Source organism: Eretmochelys imbricata, chromosome 3, assembly GCF_965152235.1.
Source record: "Eretmochelys imbricata isolate rEreImb1 chromosome 3, rEreImb1.hap1, whole genome shotgun sequence".
NCBI lineage: Eukaryota > Metazoa > Chordata > Testudines > Cheloniidae > Eretmochelys > Eretmochelys imbricata.
In genome coordinates, this window is record NC_135574.1 from 111,287,571 (window position 1) to 111,310,953 (window position 23,383).

The 23,383-nt window shown below is 45.4% G+C and overlaps 1 protein-coding gene across 1 annotated transcript in view; it reads left to right on the forward strand.

Annotated features, from left to right (window-relative positions):
- Positions 1–23,383, forward strand: part of ADGB (androglobin) — a 238,561-nt gene that overhangs the window by 169,673 nt on the left and 45,505 nt on the right. The window contains exons 27-28 of the mRNA XM_077811784.1: positions 6,594–6,778; positions 20,519–20,715. Of these exons, the coding sequence (XP_077667910.1) occupies positions 6,594–6,778; positions 20,519–20,715 (382 nt within the window). The remainder of the gene's footprint in view (positions 1–6,593; positions 6,779–20,518; positions 20,716–23,383) is intronic.

Below are 23,383 nucleotides of genomic sequence, written 5' to 3' on the forward strand. Positions count from 1 at the left end.
AACAGGTTTGGGCTATTCACATGTCTGAAGATAAGCACACTCATAGACTTTGCAGGATCTAACTTTTATACATGTTTCTTGATAGAGCAGTATTATAACTTTTCACACCAAGGTCTGAAATCAGTGGGATTACTCATGGAGTAAAGGACTACTGACCATGAGTAAAGGTGGCAGAATCAGTCCCAACAGAAATAAAGATAATTAAATTCCAGAAAAACTTGAAATGGAAATATAATAAATACTTGCTAACAGTGCCGTGCCTTGAGCAGTTTCCCCTTTTTCTCTTGTCTATGCTCCTTCAAAAAAGTTTTAATTTTTAAAATATGTTCATATGCTTATGTGTCTAGATATTCTTTGCCTATCGCTAGTGCATATCCATAGTTGCTGACTTTTTTTTAAACGTACATTATCCTATCTTTTTACTTTGCTTGCTTTGGTAAACCTAAGAATTTTGAACCTGGGAAAGAGGGGGGGAAGGGTTTCATACTGAAAGTTGTGATACAACTTCAGCTAATTCATGGTGGTTTGAACAACAACAAAAATGTTGTTTTAGTTGCATCTGGTGACTTTCAACTCGAGGCTCAGCCCTGGTCTACACTAGGACTTTAGGTCGAATTTAGCAGCGTTAAATCGATGTAAACCTGCACCAGTCCACACAATGAAGCCCTTTATTTCGACTTAAAGGGCTCTTAAAATCGATTTCCTTACTCCACCCCTGACAAGTGGATTAGCGCTTAAATCGACGTTGCTGGCTCGAATTTGGGGTACTGTGGACACAATTCGATGGTATTGGCCTCCGGGAGCTATCCCAGAGTGCTCCATTATGACCGCTCTGGACAGCACTCTCAACTCAGATGCACTGGCCAGGTAGACAGGAAAAGAACCGCGAACTTTTGAATCTCATTTCCTGTTTGGCCAGCGTGGCAAGCTGCAGGTGACCATGCAGAGCTCATCAGCACAGGTGACCATGATGGAAAAAGAGCTCCAGCAAAAGAGCTCCAGCATGGACCGAACAGGAGGTACGGGATCTGATCGCTGTTTGGGGAGAGGAATCCGTGCTATCAGAACTCCGTTCCAGTTTTCGAAATGCCAAAACCTTTGTCAAAATCTCCCAGGGCATGAAGGACAGAGGCCATAACAGGGACCCGAAGCAGTGCCACTTGAAACTGAAGGAGCTGAGGCAAGCCTACCAGAAAACCAGAGAGGCAAACAGCCGCTCTGGGTCAGAGCCCCAAACATGCCGCTTCTATGATGAGCTGCATGCCATTTTAGGGGGTTCAGCCACCACTACCCCAGCCGTGTTGTTTGACTCCTTCAATGGAGATGGAGGCAATACGGAAGCAGGTTTTGGGGACGAAGAAGATGAGGAGGAGGAGGAGGAGGAGGTTGTAGATAGCTCACAGCAAGCAAGCGGAGAAACCTGTTTTCCCGACAGCCAGGAACTGTTTCTCACCCTAGACCTGGAGCCAGTAACCCCCCAAACCCACCCAAGGCTGCCTCCTGGACCCAGCAGGCGGAGAAGGGACCTCTGGTGAGTGTACCTTTTAAAATACTATACATGGTTTAAAAGCAAGCATGTGAAAGGATTACTTTGCCCTGGCATTTGCGGTTCTCCTAGATGTAGTCCTAAAGCCTTTGCAAAAGGTTTCTGGGGAGGGCAGCCTTATTGCGTCCTTCATGATAGGACACTTTATCACTCCAGGCCAGTAACACGTACTCGGGAATCATTGTAGAACAAAGCATTGCAGTGTATGTTTGCTGGCATTCAAACAACATCCGTTCTTTATCTCTCTGTGTTATCCTCAGGAGAGTGAGATATAATTCATGGTCACCTGGTTGAAATAGAGTGCTTTTCTTCAGGGGACACTCAGAGGAGCCCATTCCTGCTGGGCTGTTTGCCTGTGGCTAAACAGAAATGTTCCCCGCTGTTAGCCACAGGGAGGGGGGAAGGTTGAGGGGGTAGTCACGCGGTGGGAGGAGGCAAAATGCGACCTTGTAACGAAAGCACATGTGCTATGTATGTAATGTTAACAGCAAGGTTTACCCTGAAAGAGTGTAGCCACTGTTTTATAAAATGTGTCTTTTTAAATACCGCTGTCCCTTTTTTTTTCTCCACCAGCTGCATGTGTTTCAATGATCACAGGATCTTCTCCTTCCCAGAGGCTAGTGAAGCTTAGAAAGAAAAAAAAAAACGCACTCGCGATGAAATGTTCTCCGAGCTCATGCTGTCCTCCCACACTGACAGAGCACAGACGAATGCATGGAGGCAAATAATGTCAGAGTGCAGGAAAGCACAAAATGACCGGGAGGAGAGGTGGCGGGCTGAAGAGAGTAAGTGGCGGGCTGAAGACAGGGCTGAAGCTCAAATGTGGCGGCAGCGTGATGAGAGGAGGCAGGATTCAATGCTGAGGCTGCTGCAGGACCAAACCAGTATGCTCCAGTGTATGGTTGAGCTGCAGCAAAGGCAGCTGGAGCACAGACTGCCACTGCAGCCCCTCTGTAACCAACCGCCCTCCTCCCCAGGTTCCATAGCCTCCACACCCAGACGCCCAAGAACGCGGTGGGGGGGCCTCCGGCCAACCAGCCACTCCACCACAGAGGATTGCCCAAAAAAAAGAAGGCTGTCATTCAATAAATTTTAAAGTTGTAAACTTTTAAAGTGCTGTGCTTAAAGTGCTGTGTGGCATTTTCCTTCCCTCCTCCACCATCCCTCCTGGGCTACCTTGGTAGTCATCCCCCTATTTGTGTGATGAATGAATAAAGAATGCATGAATGTGAAGCAACAATGACTTTATTGCCTCTGCAAGCGGTGATTGAAGGGAGGAGGGGCAGGTGGTTAGCTTACAGGGAAGTAGAGTGAACCAAGGGGCGGGGGGCTTCATCAAGGAGAAACAAACAGAACTTTCACACCGTAGCCTGGCCAGTCATGAAACTGGTTTTCAAAGCTTCTCTGATGCGTACCGCGCCCTCCTGTGCTCTTCTAACCGCCCTGGTGTCTGGCTGCGCGTAACCAGCAGCCAGGCGACTTGCCTCAACCTCCCACCGCGCCATAAACGTCTCCCCCTTACTCTCACAGATATTGTGGAGCACATAGCAAGCAGTAATAACAGTGGGACTATTGGTTTCGTTGAGGTCTAAGTGAGTCAGTAAACTGCGCCAGCGCGCCTTTAAACGTCCAAATGCACATTCTACCACCATTCTGCACTTGCTCAGCCTGTAGTTGAACAGCTCCTGACTACTGTCCAGGCTGCCTGTGTACGGCTTCATGAGCCATGGCATTAAGGGGTAGGCTGGGTCCCCAAGGATACATATAGGCATTTCAACATCCCCAACAGTTATTTTCTGGTCTGGGAATAAAGTCCCTTCCTGCAGCTTTTGAAACAGACCAGAGTTCCTGAAGATGCGAGCATCATGCACCTTTCCCGGCCATCCCACGTTGATGTTGGTGAAACGTCCCTTGTGATCCACCAGAGCTTGCAGCACTATCGAAAAGTACCCCTTGCGGTTTATGTACTCGGCAGCTTGGTGCTCCGGTGCCAAGATAGGGATATGGGTTCCGTCTATAGCCCCACCACAGTTAGGGAATCCCATTGCAGCAAAGCCATCCACTATGACCTGCACATTTCCCAGGGTCACTACCCTTGATATCAGCAGATCTTTGATTGCGTGGGCTACTTGCATCACAGCAGCCCCCACAGTAGATTTGCCCACTCCAAATTGATTCCCAACTGACCGGTAGCTGTCTGGCGTTGCAAGCTTCCACAGGGCTATCGCCACTCGCTTCTCAACTGTGAGGGCTGCTCTCATCTTGGTATTCATGCGCCTCAGGGCAGGGGAAAGCAAGTCACAAAGTTCCATGAAAGTGCCCTTACACATGCGAAAGTTTCGCAGCCACTGGGAATCGTCCCAGACCTGCAACACTATGCGGTCCCACCAGTCTGTGCTTGTTTCCCGAGCCCAGAATCGGCGTTCCACAGCATGAACCTGCCCCATTAGCACCATGATACATGCATTGGCAGGGCCCATGCTTTCAGAGAAATCTGTGTACATTTCCTGATCACTCACGTGACCGCGCTGACGTCGCCTCCTCGCCCGGTATCGCTTTGCCAGGTTCTGGTGCTGCATATACTGCTGGCTAATGCGTGTGGTGTTTAATGTGCTCCTAATTGCCAAAGTGAGCTGAGCGGCCTCCATGCTTGCCTTGGTATGGCGTCCGCACAGAAAAAAGGCGCGGAACGATTGTCTGCCGTTGCTCTGACGGAGGGAGGGGCGACTGACGACACGGCTTACAGGGTTGGCTTCAGGGAGCTAAAATCAACAAACGGGGTGTCTTTACATCAAGGAGTATTTCAGGCAGGACTTCACGGAGGGTTCCAATAAGAAATGGTGCACCTAAGTTATCGTTCTTAGGATAGGAGGTTAGCCTGGCCTCTGATTGATACATGGCTAGATTTACCTCGCTGCACCTTCTCTGTGAGTGACTGCAGTGTGACCTAGAAGAATGAGTCCCCTAGACAGGGGAGGAGGCAAATGAGTACAAAACAAATCTGGTCTATTTCTTGTTTTGACCCACTCTATCTATCTTTTACATCTTTGGCTGGCAGCAGACGGTGCAGAAGGACTGCATGCCATCCACATCTCATGGCTGCTCGGCAGAAGATGGTACAGTACGACTGCTAGCCATCCTCATCTCTTGCCTGCCTGGCAGAAGATGGTACAATACGACTACTAGCAATCCTCATCTCTTGCCTGCCTGGCAGAAGATGGTGCAATAGGACTGCTAGCAGTCCGTATCGCCTGCCCGCTCACCATAAGATGGTTCAATAGGACTGACTGCAGGACTAAAGAGAATGACCTGGTCAAGTCACTCCAAATTTAGTCCCTGCGCCCATGTCTGCCCAGGCGCTCCCAGCCGACGTGGCCAGGAGCACCTCGGACACGACGAGGACGACTACCAGTCGTATTGCACCGTCTGCTGCCAAAAGGCAATGGGTTGCTGCTACTGTTTAGCAATGCCGTACCGCGTCTGCCAGCACCCAGGAGACATAGGGTGACGGTTACCTGAGCGGGCTCCATGCTTGCCGTGGTATGGCGTCTGCACAGGTAACTCAGGAAAAAAGGCGCGAAACGATTGTCTGCCCTTGCTTTCACGGAGGGAGGGAGGGAACGGGGGCCTGACGATACGTACCCAGAACCACCCGCGACAATGTTTTAGCCCCATCAGAGTGCTCCATTGTGACTGCTCTGGACAGCACTCTCAGATGCCCGATTGTTTGCCGTTGCTCTGACGGAGGGAGGGGCGACTGAGGACACGGCTTACAGGGTTGGCTTCAGGGAGCTAAAATCAACAAACGGGGTGTCTTTACATCAAGGAGTATTTCAGGCAGGACTTCACGGAGGGTTCCAATAAGAAATGGTGCACCTAAGTTATCGTTCTTATTGGAACAAGAAGGTTAGCCTGGCCTCTGATTGATACATGGCTAGATTTACCTCGCTGCACCTTCTCTGTGAGTGACTGCAGTGTGACCTAGAAGAATGAGTCCCCTAGACAGGGGAGGGGGGGAAGGAAATGAGTACAAAACAAATCTGGTCTATTTCTTGTTTTGATCCACTCCATCTATCTTTTACATCTTTGGCTGGCAGCAGACGGTGCAGAAGGACTGCATGCCATCCACATCTCATGGCTGCTCGGCAGAAGATGGTGCAATAGGACTGCTAGCAGTCCGTATCGCCTGCCCGCTCACCATAAGATGGTTCAATAGGACTGACTGCAGGACTAAAGAGAATGACCTGGTCAAGTCACTCCAAATTTAGTCCCTGCGCCCATGTCTGCCCAGGCGCTCCTGATCGACCTCACAGAGGCGACCAGGAGCACCTCGGACATGACGATGACGGCTACCAGTCGTACTGTACCATCTGCTACCACAAGGCAAGGGGTTGCTGCTACTGTGTAGCAATGCCGTACCGCGTCTGCCAGCACCCAGGAGACATAGGGTGACGGTTACCTGAGCGGGCTCCATGCTTGCCGTGGTATGGCGTCTGCACAGGTAACTCAGGAAAAAAGGCGCGAAACGATTGTCTGCCCTTGTTTTCACGGAGGGAGGGAGGGAGGGAACGGGGGCCTGACGATATGTACCCAGAACCACCCGCGACAATGTTTTAGCCCCATCAGGCATTGGGATCTCAACCCAGAATTCCAATGGGCAGCGGAGACTGCGGGAACTGTGGGATAGCTACCCACAGTGCAACGCTCCAGAAGTCGACTCTAGCCTCGGTACTGTGGAAGCGCTCCGCCGAGTTAATGCACTTAATGCACTTAGAGCATTTTCTGTGGGGACACACACACTCGAATATATAAAACCGATTTCTAAAAAAACGACTTCTATAAATTCGACCTTATTCCGTAGTGTAGACATACCCTTAGTGTCTTGGGCTCCAGTTCAGGAAACAATTTAAGCATGTGCTAAGCCCATCCCAATGATTTAAGTATGTGGTTTTTTGAATGAAGATGTTTTTCTTAATTGGGTTTTAGAGGTTCTAACAATGAACAATCTGGTTGTTGTTTATGTTGTTGGAATTTTTCTCCTCTTTAGGTATGCAGTAAAAGTCACAGCATCACACATTGCTACAGTGCAGGTACAAACCTCTAAATCAGATGTGTTCATTAAATTGCAAGTCCTGGATAGTGAGGAGGAAATTGTGAGCACTGTTGGAAAGGGCCATGCTGTCATCCCTGCATTTAATTTCTTATGTACTGAAAGGCCTTTAAGTTCTCAGTGTAAGTATTTATTTTGCATTTCAAGAGGAATATGCATTCTAATAATGGCTTTAAGTAAGAAATAACCTTTAAAACACACACAGGAACTATGATTTTTTCCCAATTTTTCCATGAATTATGTCATTTCCCTCATTTCATTGTGAATTTCAGCTCTCTTCTACGCTCCGCTCTGACATGGGGGCCAGGAATGCAGGATCATGCTTGGTGGCCCCAGGGAGAGTTGGAGGTGAGGCTGGTTGCATAGTTGCCTGGCATTACTATTTGCCTGTGACTTTTGCCTTAATTTTCTGACTCATCTATGAGTAATTTGGATTTATGCCATAATTAATGCAGATCCTTAGTTCTAAGATTTTTATGTGGACACATTTCCCTTATTAGTGGGAACTGAGATATATTCTCTTCTCAAATCTTGTTCTTACCATTTGATCTTCAGAGATTAAAACATAGGCATTCTTTTGTTCTTTAGTCTAGAAAATACCTCTTGACAAGCATTATTTTTAATCCCTGGCTCTTTCTCCCCTGCTCCCCTACAACCTTCTTCAGGAAAATAGAGGATTCTGAAGGAACTACTAATAGTGCCAGATTTATAGAAGGCATAAATAACCATAACAATATTGACAGCTCAATTGAGAAAAAGTTATCTCAGAGGGCACATTCCAATTTATAGAGAATATCCTTTGGGACTAAATTTAATTGTCATTTACTGTACCTACACACTCTCTCTCTCATCTTTTATCTGAATAATTTTGTCTCAGACTGAAAAATTTTTATGTTTGTTTAGCTTGTTTTCTTTCCTATTAATTTTATTACCACTAGCCATATCTACAGTTTAGTAGGCCTTTTCATTTTTTCCATAACAGCTTTTAAATATTGGAAGTCAAAAACTGAACGAAATTTGTGTCAGCTCTTGCAAATGTAGCATCTGGCTTTCTTCCTGAACTAGTAGATTGACATTTGATTCTTAACTGCTGTTTAATTTTATTGTTGTGGAGTAATAATTATGGTTAAATTCATATCAGGTATGTATTTGTTAAGCATATTTCAGACACTTTCACTACTGTGCTCAGGCAATTTCAATTCAGATGAAATATACTATACCTATTACATTCTTAATATATCTAACAGTCTATAAAGGGTTTATATCAATGTGCTTTCCAATCTCAGCATTGCTTGTTTAGTCTTCATTTGTTTTCCTGTTATCCGTGTGTTTTCTAACCATGTTGTTTGCAATTTGCTTACAAGATCTACATACAGGACTGAAGTTTACAGAAGCACATATAGATATTTCTGTGTAATCCCATTCTCTGTAGGGTTTACTCCCCTACATGTTTTCTCCAAATATATGCAATAATACAGCAGTGATTAATTCAAAGCAAACAGCTAACTCAACTACTACACTTACACATAGCACTATGTATCAGTGTTGAAATTTTAACAGAAATAAACCTTTATATGAAGGGTCTAATACCAATAATCCTCTTGCAATCAGTCAGTTTCTACCTCTCTATCAGCATATTAGCAGTTTGAGGCAAAGACAAATCATTCAACTACTGGTGTTTTTTCTGTAAAATTATTGCTTTGGTACTGATCAAAATGCTGTGTCTTCATGCATTCGTCTCCAGTAGTTTTGCCCAGATGGCTCTGTAGTGAAATGAATGTTTTTTTTTCATAACTTTAATTTATCTTTCATAAATTACCAATAATACATAAGAAAAATATCTGATTTCATCAGAGCAAATGTAGACATTTCTGATTACTGTCTGCATTACACTTTAGTATCCCCAAAATGAAGACTACTAAAATTCAGCAAAAATACATTGTAATCCCAAATTTTATTTCTCCCTTAAACTAATGTCATTGATTTTAATGGGTGCTGTGGAGAATGTAGAATTAATCTGTAACAATTTTATGATTGCATGACCTCGCTATTAAAATAGTCAATGTAGAGCTCCATGGACTATTTGACTGTCGGAATGTATTGATTGATTCAGTTCATTAGTGGGCAGTTGGAAAAACAAGTAGGAAGGCCACACAATAGCCTGCATAAAGAATACCTCTGCAAACACTTGAAAGACAATACCAAGCTATCAGCTGAGAAGATGTGACTTTTAGGCTCCAACAAAGTTATATGGTTACTTGGCCAAGGCCATGAGCCTAGAGATCAAAAGGATCCTTTAAAATGTCCCTCCTGAAGAAAGGAAGGGAGAGTGAGTTGTCAGCAGCTGCTTGAGGGGAGATGATGACAGAGAGCTACCAAAAAAGGGAAAGTCTGCAGCAGGACTGTCTGTCCCTCCTGGCCCAGAGGTGGGGGTACCTGGTCTCACAACTGAGGGCAACTGTACCTGTATTCCCCCTCCATGGTCCACCAAAAGCACCCATTCTTAGGCTTCTGGCTCTTCAACCATCATGTCTCTTGGGCAGAGACATGCGTCTGCTAATCCCCACAAGGGTATTTCCAGGCTGCACAGTTCCCTGCCTACCCTCTGAATTCCCCAGCATGTCAGTCTTTGTCTTCCTTCCTCACAGGCTAGAAACAGCGTAATTGTCAACAGTTAAGTTGCCACTAAAAACGTTACACAGAAAACATATAAAAAATAATAAAAGAACCTACATGCATGCTAATCAGCTTACCAGAAATCGCCCAGCTCCAAGAAGGGCTGTGGGAGGTGAACAGTCTTTCAGACCCCACCAAGGGGTTTCTCTGTGGTCACAAGTTCATGACAGTTGTTAGCTCAGAAAAAGCACACTCATGAAAAATTTAGTCTCCCCCCCTTTTTTTTTTGTACAACTGCGTCTTTTATCTGGGAACAGGCAATTCTTCTTTGAATGATTGTACATGTCCATTCCCCTGTAGGTGTTTGTGCACACTAGTGCACAACTGTTGGAGAGTTACCCATTAAGGCGGCCCGAGCATCCTCTGCTGTTTTGCACATATCGCTCAGATATAAAGGGCCAAACTGCCCCTCGCCCCACTCAGTTCCTTCTTACTGACCAGGAAGGTTGTTGGAGCTCCCTGCCCTGGCTTCTTTTCTTGATATCTGTAAAAGTACCCATGTGTAATTAGACAGATTAAAAAAAAATTCTTAATTGTTTTTGTAGTTTTGTGTGGTTCCAGAATCAGTTTGGGTACTGTCACCTGAACTGGAGATATGCTGTACTCTCTGGATTTCAAGCCCTGCCACTTTTGTAGCAAGGCTATGCATAATAGTGACCTTCACCCCAGCTGTGGCAAGTGCTTCAGGGAGGCTCTTGTGAGCGGTAAGTGTGGCATTGGTTAAGGGCTTTAAGCCCTGTTCAGGGAAAAAAATAGTTCAGCCAGATTCAAATATCTGCTGATGGAACTGGCACTGCAGCCTCCTATCTGAGCCCTCTACCTTGGTCCAGGTACTGGATACCAAGCACCTCGGTGTCAGTCAGTATCACACCTCTAGCACTACCAGTCTTCTCTTTGGGGTATGTGCAACATGCCTCAGGTGGCACGTGACCTGGATTCATCACTGAATTTGGTTTGCTGGTTGGATCATTAGCTTCCCTGGCCCAGGCCAGGTACTGACTGGGAGTGCAACGTGAACGTACCAGATGCAGATGATCATCATTGGTACCCGAGAAAGAGGCATTGGAAATTGGACTCAGTAATGGGATCTTCAGAAGACTCAGAGGATAAGCGCTTCTAAAGACCCAGGAAGGCGTTCAAGGAGGAAGCACGCCCCAGAGCACACCTCTAAACAGGGACACCTTCGAGAGACTAGGACTCCTCTTGTCAAGATTCCTTCCCTGCTCTGAACTCTAGGGTACAGATGTGGGGACCTGCATGAAAGACCCCCTAAGCTTATTCTTACCAGCTTAGGTTAAAAACTTCCTCAAGGTACAAACTTTGCCTTGTCCTTGAACTCTATGCTGCCACCACCAAGTGTTTTAAACAAAGAACAGGGAAAGGGACCACCTGGAGACATCTTCCCCCAAAAATATCCCCCCCAAGCCCTACACTCCCTTTCCTGGAGAAGGATTGATAATAATTCTCACCAATTTGTACAGGTGAACACAGACTCAAACCCTTGGATCTTAAGAACAATGAAAAATCAATCAGGTTCTTAGATTCATAGATATTTAGGTCAGAAGGGACCATTATGATCATCTAGTCTGACCTCCTGCACAACGCAGGCCACAGAATTTCACCCACCATTCCTGCGAAAACCCTCTCACCTATGTCTGAGCTATTGAAGTCCTCAAATCGTGGTTTAAAGACTTCAAGGAGCAGAAAATCCTCCAGCAAGTGACCCATACCCCATGCTACAGAGGAAGGCGAAAAACCTCCAGGGCCTCTTCCAATTTGCCCTGGAGGAAAATTCCTTCCCGACACCAAATATGGCGATCAGCTAAACCCTGAGCATATGGGCAAGATTCACCAGCCAGATACTACAGAAAATTCTTTCCTGGGTAACTCAGATCCCACCCCATCTAATATCCCATCACAGGCCGTTGGACCTATTTACCATGAATATTTAATTACCAAAACCATGTTATCCCATCATACCATCTCCTCCATAAACTTATCGAGTTTAATCTTAAAGCCAGATAGATCTTTTGCCCCCACTGCTTCCCTTGGAAGGCTATTCCAAAACTTCACTCCTCTGATGGTTAGAAACCTTCGTGTAATTTCAAGTCTAAACTTCCCAATGACCAGTTTATATCCATTTGTTCTTGTGTCCACATTGGTACTGAGCTTAAATAATTCCTCACCCTCTCCGGTATTTATCCCTCTGATATATTTATAGAGAGCAATCATATCTCCCCTCAACCTTCTCTTAGTTAGGCTAAACAAGCCAAGCTCCTTGAGTTTCCTTTCATAAGACAAGTTTTCCATTCCTCGAATCATCCTAGTAGCCCTTCTCTGTACCTGTTCCAGTTTGAATTCATCCTTCTTAAACATGGGAGACCAGAACTGCACACAGTATTCCAGGTGAGGTCTCACCAGTGCCTTGTATAACGATACTAAAACTGCCTTATCCCTACTGGAAATACCTCTCCTGATGCATCCCAAGACCGCATTAGCTTTTTTCACGGCCATATCACATTGGCAGCTCATAGTCATCCTATGATCAACCAATACTCCAAGGTCCTTCTCCTCCTCCGTTACTTCTAATTGATGCGTCCCCAGCTTATAACTAAAATTCTTGTTATTAATCCCTAAATGCATGACCTTACACTTCTCACTATTAAATTTCATCCTATTACTATTACTCCAGTTTACAAGGTCATCCAGATCCTCCTGTAGGATATCCCTGTCCCTCTCTAAATTGGCAATACCTCCCAGCTTTGTGTCATCCGCAAACTTTATTAGCACACTCCCACTTTTTGTGCCCAGGTCAGTGATAAAAAGATTACATAAGATTGGTCCCAAAACCGAACCTTGAGGAACTCCACTGGTAACCTCCCTCCAGCCTGACAGTTCACCTTTCAGTAGGACCTGTTGTAGTCTCCCCTTTAACCAATTCCTTATCCACCTTTCAATTTTCCTATTGATCCCCATCTTATCCAATTTAACTACTAATTCCCCATGTGGCACGGTATCAAACGCCTTACTGAAATCTAGGTAAATTAGATCCACTGTGTTTCCTTTGTCTAAAAAATCTGTTACTTTCTCAAAGAAGGAAATCAGGTTGGTTTGGCACTATCTACCTTTTGTAAAACCACGTTGTATTTTGTCCCATTTACCATTGACTTCAATGTCCTTAACTACCTTCTCCTTCAAAATTTTTTCCAAGACCTTGCATACTACAGATTTCAAACTAACAGGCCTATAGTTACCCGGATCACTTTTTTTCCCTTTCTTAAAAATAGGAACTATGTTAGCAATTCTCCAATCATACGGTACAACCCCTGAGTTTACAGATTCATTCAAAATTCTTGCTAATGGGCTTGCAATTTCATGTGCCAATTCCTTTAATATTCTTGGATGAAGATTATCTGGGCCCCCCGATTTAGTCCCATTAAGCTGTTTGAGTTTTGCTTCTACCTCAGATATAGTAATATCTACCTCCATATCCTCATTCCCATTTGTCATTCTACCATTATCCCTAAGATCCTCTTTAGCCTTATTAAAGACTGAGGTTCTTAAAAGAAGAATTTTAATTAAAGAAAAGGTAAAAGAATCACCTCTGTAAAATCAGGATGATAAATACCTTACAGGGTAATCAGATTCAAAACATAGAGAATCCCTCTAGGCAAAACCTTAAGTTACAAAAAGACACAAAAACAGGAATATACATTCCCTCCAGCACAGCTTATTTTACCAGCCATTAAATCAAAGAAAATCTAACGCATTTTCTAACTAGATTACTTACTAATTTAACAGGAGTTGGAAGGCTGCATTCCTGATCTGTTCCCAGAAAAAGCATCACACAGACAGACCAAACCCTTTGTTCCCCCGCCTCCAGATATGAAAGTATCTTGTCCCCTCATTGGTCATTTTGGGTCAGGTGCCAGTGAGGTTACCTTAGCTTCTTAACCCTTTACAGGTGAAAGGATTTTGCCTCTGGCCAGGAGGGATTTTATAGCACTGTATACAGAAAGGTGGTTACCCTTCCCTTTATATTTATGACCCCCTCCTCAATGTGAACAAGTCCACACTTTTACCGACCCAAAGAATAGACTTCATCGGGGCAGTGCTGGACTCAGTACAGGACAGAGAAATACTGCCAGAGTCCAAATTTCAAGCAATGACAGATATTATCCAGACTCTCAGGCGATACCCCACCACAACTGCAAGGAGATGCCTGAGCCTCGTTGGTCACATGGCAGCCTGCACCTATGTGTCAGGCATGCCATACTGAGACTCAGGCCACTCTAGGCATGGCTCGCCTCAACTTATCGCCCAGGTTGAGACAGTTTGGACTTGGTAGTGACAGTACTGGAGCGAGTTCTATAATCCCTTCGCTGGTGGCTAGGCCCCTGCACAGTCCACGAAGGACTCTCATTCAGAACCCCTCAACCCTCCATGACCCTAGTAATGGACACATCAGCTCTGGGTTGGGGGACCACCTAGGAGACCTACAGACACAGGGTCAGTGGTCGCAGGTCGAGCTTTCACTCCACATCAACATCAAGGAGCTCAGAGCTGTGTGTCTAGCCTGCCAGACCTTCCAGTCCAGAATACAGGGTCAGTGCATGGCGGTGATGGCTGACAATACCAACACCATGTTTTACATAAACAAGCAGGGCAGAGTCCACTCCTCCCCTCTCTGTCGGGAAGCTCTCCAGCTGTAGGATTTTTGTATAGGATGCCTCCAGGGAATGGAGTGGGCTATCTCCCTGGAATATGGGATGAACTTGCAGACCACCTCAGCAGGTTGTTTCACAACCACGAGTGGTCCATCGATCCGGACGTCATACATTCCACCTTCCAAAGGTGGGGGTTTCCCCGGTTAGATCTTTTGCCACCAGGAGCAACAGGAAGTGTCCAACATTTCTGGTCTTTCCAAAAACACAGTCCAGGCTCTATCGTGGACATGTTCATGCTACCCTGGGGAGACGGTCTAATGTATGCCTTCCCGCTGATGCCACTTGTACACAAGGTGCTGCTCAAGATCCACAGGGACAAAGCGGATGTAATTCTGCTGGCTGCAGCGTGGCCACATCAATGTTGGTACACCACGCTTCTGCAGCAGTCAATGGATGCCCTGATCACACTACCGCTCTACCCCAATCTGATCACACAGGACCATAGTTGCCTCCTTCAGCCGGACCTCCAGTCCCTCCATCTCATGGCTTGGAAGCTTCATGGTTAAACCCAATGGAGCTCCAAAGCATGGAATCGGTGAGGGCATGCCCTGATTCTCATGGGTGACTTTAATTTTCCTGATATCTGCTGGGAAAGCAATACTGCGGTGCATAGACAATCCAGGAAGTTTTTGGAAAGCGTAGGGGACAATTTCCTGGTGCAAGTGCTAGAGGAGCCAACTAGGGGGGGCGCTTTTCTTGACCTGCTGCTCACAAACCGGGTAGAATTAGTGGGGGAAGCAAAAGTGGATGGGAATCTGGGAGGCAGTGACCATGAGTTGGTTGAGTTCAGGATCCTGACGCAGGGAAGAAAGGTAAGCAGCAGGATACGGACCCTGGACTTCAGGAAAGCAGACTTCGACTCCCTCAGGGAACGGATGGCCAGGATCCCCTGGGGGACTAACTTGAAGGGGAAAGGAGTCCAGGAGAGCTGGCTGTATTTCAAGGAATCCCTGTTGAGGTTACAGGGACAAACCATCCCAATGAGTCGAAAGAATAGTAAATATGGCAGGCGACCGGCTTGGCTTAACGGTGAAATCCTAGCGGATCTTAAACATAAAAAAGAAGCTTACAAGAAGTGGAAGCTTGGACATATGACCAGGGAAGAGTATAAAAATATTGCTCGGGCATGTAGGAATGAAATCAGGAGGGCCAAATCGCACCTGGAGCTGCAGCTAGCGAGAGATGTCAAGAGTAACAAGAAGGGTTTCTTCAGGTATGTTGGCAACAAGAAGAAAGCCAAGGAAAGTGTGGGCCCCTTACTGAATGAGGGAGGCAACCTAGTGACAGAGGATGTGGAAAAAGCTAATGTACTCAATGCTTTTTTTGCCTCTGTTTTCACTAACAAGGTCAGCTCCCAGACTGCTACGCTGGGCATCACAAAATGGGGAAGAGATGGCCAGCCCTCTGTGGAGATAGAGGTGGTTAGGGACTATTTAGAAAAGCTGGACGTGCACAAGTCCATGGGGCCGGACGAGTTGCATCCGAGAGTGCTGAAGGAATTGGCGGCTGTGATTGCAGAGCCATTGGCCATTATCTTTGAAAACTCGTGGCGAATCGGGGAAGTCCCGGATGACTGGAAAAAGGCTAATGTAGTGCCAATCTTTAAAAAAGGGAAGAAGGAGGATCCTGGGAACTACAGGCCAGTCAGCCTCACCTCAGTCCCTGGAAAAATCATGGAGCAGGTCCTCAAAGAATCAATCTTGAAGTACTTGCATGAGAGGAAAGTGATCAGGAACAGCCAGCATGGATTCACCAAGGGAAGGTCATGCCTGACTAATCTAATCGCCTTTTATCATGAGATTACTGGTTCTGTGGATGAAGGGAAAGCAGTGGATGTATTGTTTCTTGACTTTAGCAAAGCTTTTGACACGGTCTCCCACAGTATTCTTGTCAGCAAGTTAAGGAAGTATGGGCTGGATGAATGCACTGTAGGGTGGGTAGAAAGCTGGCTAGATTGTCGGGCTCAACGGGTAGTGATCAATGGCTCCATGTCTAGTTGGCAGCCAGTGTCAAGTGGAGTGCCCCAGGGGTCGGTCCTGGGGCCGGTTTTGTTCAATATCTTCATAAATGATCTGGAGGATGGTGTGGATTGCACTCTCAGCAAATTTGCGGACGATACTAAACTGGGAGGAGTGGTAGATACGCTGGAGGGGAGGGATAGGATACAGAAGGACCTAGACAAATTGGAGGATTGGGCCAAAAGAAATCTGATGAGGTTCAATAAGGATAAGTGCAGGGTCCTGCACTTAGGACGGAAGAATCCAATGCACCGCTACAGACTAGGGACCGAATGGCTAGGCAGCAGTTCTGCGAAAAAGGACCTAGGGGTGACAGTGGACGAGAAGCTGGATATGAGTCAGCAGTGTGCCCTTGTTGCCAAGAAGGCCAATGGCATTTTGGGATGTATAAGTAGGGGCATAGCGAGCAGATCGAGGGACGTGATCGTCCCCCTCTATTCGACATTGGTGAGGCCTCATCTGGAGTACTGTGTCCAGTTTTGGGCCCCACACTACAAGAAGGATGTGGATAAATTGGAGAGAGTCCAGCGAAGGGCAACAAAAATGATTAGGGGTCTAGAACACATGACTTATGAGGAGAGGCTGAGGGAGCTGGGATTGTTTAGCCTGCAGAAGAGAAGAATGAGGGGGGATTTGATAGCTGCTTTCCACTACCTGAAAGGGAGTTCCAAAGAGGATGGCTCTAGACTGTTCTCAATGGTAGCAGATGACAGAACGAGGAGTAATGGCCTCAAGTTGCAGTGGGGGAGGTTTAGATTGGATATTAGGAAAAACTTTTTCACTAAGAGGGTGGTGAAACACTGGAATGCGTTGCCTAGGGAGGTGGTGGAATCTCCTTCCTTGGAAGTTTTTAAGGTCAGGCTTGACAAAGCCCTGGCTGGGATGATTTAACTGGGAATTGGTCCTGCTTCGAGCAGGGGGTTGGACTAGATGACCTTCAGGGGTCCCTTCCAACCCTGATATTCTATGATTCTATGATTCTATGATTCAGTGTTGCTTGGTAGCAGGAAAACTTCCACCAGGGCCACTTACCTAGCTAAGTGGAAAAGGTTCTCATGCTGGTGTGAGCAGCGCCACGTACCTCCACTTCAGGCATCTACACTGTTCATCCTGGAGTATCTCCTGCATCTGAAGCAGCAAGGTTTGGCAGGATCATCCATCAGGGTACACCTTGCAGCCATCTCGGTATTCCACCGGGAGAGTTGGGGAGCTCGGTATTCACCAGCCCTATGGTGGGCTGTTTCCTGAAAGGCATGGAAAGGCTATATCCACAGTCCCGACTGCTGGTACCTGCTTGGGATCTCAATCTGGTTCTCTTTAGACTAATGGGGGCCCCATTCGAACCACTGGCTACATGCTCCCTCTTGTATCTCTCGTGGAAGGTGGCATTCCTGGTTGCCATCACATCAGCCAGGAGGGTGTCCGAGTTAAAAGCGCTAATCTCCGATCCCTTCCCCACACAATCTTCCATAAGGACAAAGTACAACTCAGGCCGCACCCAGCCTTCCTGCCCAAGGTGGTATCCCGATTCCACATTGACCAAGACATTTTTCTACCAGTCTTCTATCCCAAGCTCCATGCTAATGTGCAGGAGCAGAGGCTTCACTCATTAAAGTCCTGAGAGCGCTAGCATTCCTCATCGAGTGCACAAAGCCTTTCAGGAAGTCAAACCAACTGTTTGTAGTTGTGGCAGACCAGATGAAGGAGCTTCTGGACTGCACCACGGACTGCATCTGTACCTGCTATGACTTCACCAAAGTCCAGCCCCGGTTATTATGGCCCACTCGACACAAGTTCAGGCGTTGTCAGCCGCTTTCCTGGCCCAGGTGCCCATCCAGAAGATCTACAGAGCGGCAACCTGGTCTTCGGTGCACACATTTACTACCCACTCTGCCAGCACCCAGCATGCTAGTGATGATGCAGCTTTCGGCAAGGCAGTTCTCCAATCAGTGATTCCTTAACTCCGACCACACCTCCATGGGAGAGCTTGGGAGTCGCCTGATTGGAATCTACGTGAAGAAGCACTTGAAGAAGAAAAAACGGTTACTCACCTTCTTGTAACTGTTGTTCTTTGAGATGTGTTGTTCACATCCATTCCAATACCCACCCTCCTTCCCCTCTATCATAATAGCCGGCAAGAAGGAACTGAAGTGAGTCAGATCGGCAGGGTCACGTATTGACCACCATGAAGGCACCACTCCAGGGGCTTCCTAGCCAACCCGATAGGAGCTGCTAAGGGAAAAGGTTTCCGACAACTGTGCACGCACACCTGATTGGAATGGACATGAACAACACATCTCAAAGAACAACAGTTACAGGAAGGTGAGTAACCATTTTTTTTACAAATGGTGACCAACACCTCCCTCTGCATCCACAGCCGCCGGTTCATCAAGGCAGGTGGCATCTTCCAAGAGATCATTTTGAAGGGCAGCTCAAGAGAAGTCTGAGAGTTCCAAGAGGGCCCTCTTTTTCTTGTATAATTTTTGCAAACCACTTGTCCCACTTCCATCATGCTTGGGCCCATATTATACATATCAGTAAGTTCTAAGCATGGTGGAAGTGGGATATGCACTCCATTTTATTTCTAGCCCCCATCCCGCCCCCTGTCAGGGACCCCTCTCACGAGGCAGCGTTACTGCAACATCTGTAATTGCTTCTCCTTGTAGGAGTTATAGATCCCGGAGTTGCAGATCCTGGTACTTTCTGATCCCGAAGGCAAAAGGGGGGTCTCAGGCCTATTTTAGATCTAAGGCGGTTAAACCAGTTCATGAAAAAAAACAAAATTCCAGGTGGTCACTCTAGCTTCCATTATTACTTTTCTGGAGCTGGGGAGCTGGTATGCTGCTCTTGACTTAAGGGACTCCTACTTTCATATGAAGTTTATCATGGCCACAGAAAATTTCTGAGATTCACCATCAACAGCCATCATTATCTGTTCACAGTCGTCCCCTTTGGTCTCTCAGCTCACCCACATGTATGGTAGTGGGAGCAGCATTCCTTCGGAGAATAGGGGTCCATGTATTCTCTTATCTGGATGACTGGCTGATAAAATGTTAAGCCAACTCACAGGTGGTGTCCATTATTTGCATAATCCAGTCCACCTTCGATGTGTTAGGCCTTCTGATCAACTCAGACAAGTCAGTCCTGGCTCCAGTACAGAAAATACAATTTATTGGAGCAGTCCTGGGCTCAAGGATGGCCAGAGCTTTATTACCTCAGACAAGATCGCATACAATGCGGAGCCCATTGTGGACTTAAAGGCTTATCCTCTCATGATGGTGAGAAGCTGTTTAAAGTTGCTGGGGCACATGGAAGCATGCATTTATGTGGTCCAGTATAGCAGACTGCACCTCAGATTCCTTCAGGTCTGGATGGCAGAAGTATGTTCTCCGAGAAAGCATTGCATAGACATCTTATTGCAAGTATCAAGTGACATCATCTCCCCTCTAGATTGATGGTTAGATCCAACTAATGTATGCAGGGGAGCTCCTTTCACCCCCACCTCAGCACTCTCTTTCTTTAGTCAGAGATGCCTCAGACTTGGGTTGGGAGGCTCACCTGGGACACCTATAGATGCAGGGTCTCTGGTCGCCCCAAGATCTCAGTCTACATATAAACATCCGAGAGCTGTAGGCTGTCTGTTTAGCATTCCTTCCTTGCATCAGGGGAAGGAGCTTATTGGTTCTGACCAACAATGCAAACACCATGTTTTATGTAAACAAGCAGGGAGGGGCTCAATCCTTACTGCTCTGTCAGGAAGGAATACTGCTCTGGGCCTTCTACATCAGCAACTCTGTACTTCTGAAAGAGGCCCACGTCCTGGGGGCTCAGAATACACTGGCAGATCATCTGAACAGGTTGTTTATTAATCCTGAGTGGTTCCTTCACCCAGAAATAGCATATTCTAGCTAGAAAATGGATCTAGCTATGCTTTTCTAACACATCTGAGGATTCAGCCCCTCTGTCAGATAAATAATAAAGAAAAATATTCATGTTGTAATGTTTTACATTTTTCAGAATATCTAAGGCCTATGGACAGGTTGTGGGGAAATAATGACAGTATCATGTTGATCAACCCATCAGTAAACATATGGAGCTGTTGTTATTCTTGCTATTATCAAAAGCATTCTGGAAATAGTGTTCCAGACTAATAATGTTGTAGGATCTTCATGAGATATATTAATTGCCAGATTTAAACAGAGATTTTCACATTGGATATACAACAATGCTTTATCTCCAGAAAAATATCCTTTTGTTGAACTAGAACCATCAAAGCCCAGTCATAGAGTTAATTAGAACCTTGAGAATAGAATGAACTGAGTGAAAATTGACTAAACTCACTCTTTCTCTTTACAATATGTGCCTGTGTCCGTTCAGCTGATTCTACTAAATTTGTAGAATTCCAGGAAACTGAAAGTTGACATTTTTATCTCTCTGCCAGCAAGCAAAGGTCAGATTAGCCAAAGCAGCACAAAGAAGGACTCAGAAACTGGAGGGACCAAAAGAAAAGGAGCTTTAGCATCCCAGAAAGGCATCAAATCTCATAGGCCAGGAAGTGCACTAGAAGGCCAGGCTGTAATAGAAGAAGAGACTGCCATCCTCCCAGCCCTTGAAAAGAATGCTGTAGATCCACAACCGGTAAGAAATTTTAAATCCAAATTTCTGCAAAGATTTTGGAAAAGCACAACAGAAGAGTGGTCCCAATAATTCTTTTATTAAATGTGAAAATCTAATATCCTGATACTGTGTAAACCTTATATTCTCATAGAATGATATAGTTGTTGTTATTTATTTTATTTCTGTAGTGCCACAAATATTTATAGTACTGGCCCTGCTCTGAGGATTTAAAAATCTAAGGCCCCAAATAATAACTGCAAAATAATACAAGTGTGTGCAGAATCCCATTGATTTAACAATGGAACTCTATTTACTCCCCACCTCAGCCCTTTTGCTCCACCCAATATTCTAAATTAACCAGTCCTGTTGTATCTTTCTTCAACAGTCATATTTTTACATACATACCCATGCCAGTATCTTCCTTGGTAACCCAATCTGCCATGCCCTCTGTTTTTTCCTCCTTAGTCTTTTTGTTCAAAACTTACTTTTCTCATGAGGCCTACTCTTCATACTCATATTCTTTACTATCTGTATTTGTGTATTCATGCATGTGCATATGTTTGAGTGAGTGAAGGAAGAAAGAGGGTTATGTCACAACACACACACACAACCTCTTCAAGATGCAGTCATCAAAATCTTCACAGCCACATTATCTGATCACTGAAACCATCTCCTTCTGTCATAGAACCACAGATTTTAAGGCCAGAAGGACAATGATTATCATCTAGTCTGACTTCCTGCATAACACGGGGCAAATAATTTCACCCAGCAATTCCTGCACCGACCACATATCTTGTGGTTGAGCTCACATATATATTTTAGAAAAACATCCTAAAAGCATGAGCCTCTACCACCTGAACTGAAGCAGAGGAGAAATTCTGGTCCCATAGAAGTTAATGGGCAAATTTTCATTCCCTTCAAGAGGGACAGGACTCCACCCCAGATCTCTAAATGGAAATGCATCCACTCCTACTGTCCTGTTTTCCCACCTACTTTGTGACTTGTCTCAGTTTAGGCCTGCTGAGAAAACCCACCTGAGAAATCACAAACTGAGAGATTGCAGGCTTACACACTCAATCAGGGGGTGCTTGCAAGAGGTGGGTGCACCTCATTTTACAGGAGTCCATAGTGAACTCAAGGCTGTGTGCTTATGACAGTCTGGCAGAAGACATCTCCAATAATGAGTGATGTGATGGTTTGTGGGTTTAAGTATGTGCATATGTACACACAAATGCAGATGGAGGTACAAAGACAGGAGGATTAGTTTATATTGGCCTCATGGGAAATGTGTGTCTTGAAGAGAAATGTGAAGGGAGAAAGGATGGAAGCATGGTGGACTGGATTAGGAAAGAGAGTTCCAGTTAGAAAAAGGAGTTACGTGGAAAATGGCGGATGTCCAAGAGCAGGAAAAAGTTATAAGTGAGAGCATCTTGGGTGGAGTAAAGGGAGTGAGCAGGGAATAAAAGCATTGCTAGCAGTGAAGTAATATGAGATTGTTCTGGTGGTGGACTTTGAAAGTAAGAACAAGAAGCTTGAATTTGATTGAGAACAGTTTGAAAAAGACAGTAACAAGATTTAATTAGGACTGCTGACAAAGGCAGGAAACTTAGATGAGTTTAGCAACTGCATTCTAGATGGACTGGAGAGGTCAGAGGGTGTGTCATGGAAGAAGAGGCTGCAGAAGCTGAGAGGTAAGATTACTGAGGCATGGCTGAGGGTTTTGACAGTGGGGTTAGAGAGGTAAGAATGGATTTTGGAGAATGTGTAGAAGAAATAACAGCCAGATTTGGCAATGCAAAGAGACTTAATGTTCCCTCAAGAATACAACATAGTTTCTGTGCATCAGTTTCTTCATCTGCAAAGTGGTTCAATAATATTTATATACATCAAAACAGTGTTGTGAGACTTGTAAAACAATTAAAGGATGAAAGGCATTATGTAAGTGCTAAGAATTATTATGAGTCCATCACATCAACACCATTTAACATTCTGTATATACACCTAAATTCTCTTATAGTGAAATGAGTTTTTATATGAAAACAATCAGATTCATTACAATCAGAATATTAATTGCATGCTGCAATAATCTGAACAATGTGGGACTTTAAGGTCTTCACTGTAGAGATGTTCACTGTTTCTGAGTACACTAGAAGTGAGTTCCACTGTAATAGATTTGAAGGTACATTTTTAGTTTTCTCCACATAAATTGTGGTTGTTGGTTCTCAGATTTGCCAGCCCAGTAAAACAAAAGATCTCAAGGGCAGAAGATCTATATTTAAGGCATAGACCAGGCACTCGGAAGCTCTTTCTCCATCTCTCCTTCTCCTGACAGTACTCTGAATGTCACACTCTCAGTTGACTGCAGCAGTGGACATCAGACTTAGACATTTCTGCGGCTGCACTTTTCATATGGGATTTATTCCCAAACTTTTGTGGTATTAGATCTGACAGGCTTGCAGGAAGCTGCAGCTGTTACAGAAGGATTGTCTATTCCATTTTTATTATCAATAGACTTTTCAACATTTCAGCATGATTTACTAGGACAAAGGGGACACAAACTCTTGGGACTTGCTTATTTTAACAAGATAAAGCAATATCTGGTTATGTTCTAAGTCTGTTAGGCACCGTGCTCAATAGAGAGTGATGCAAAGTTGCAGCAGCATTGAGCATACAGGGGTAGGGTGGACAT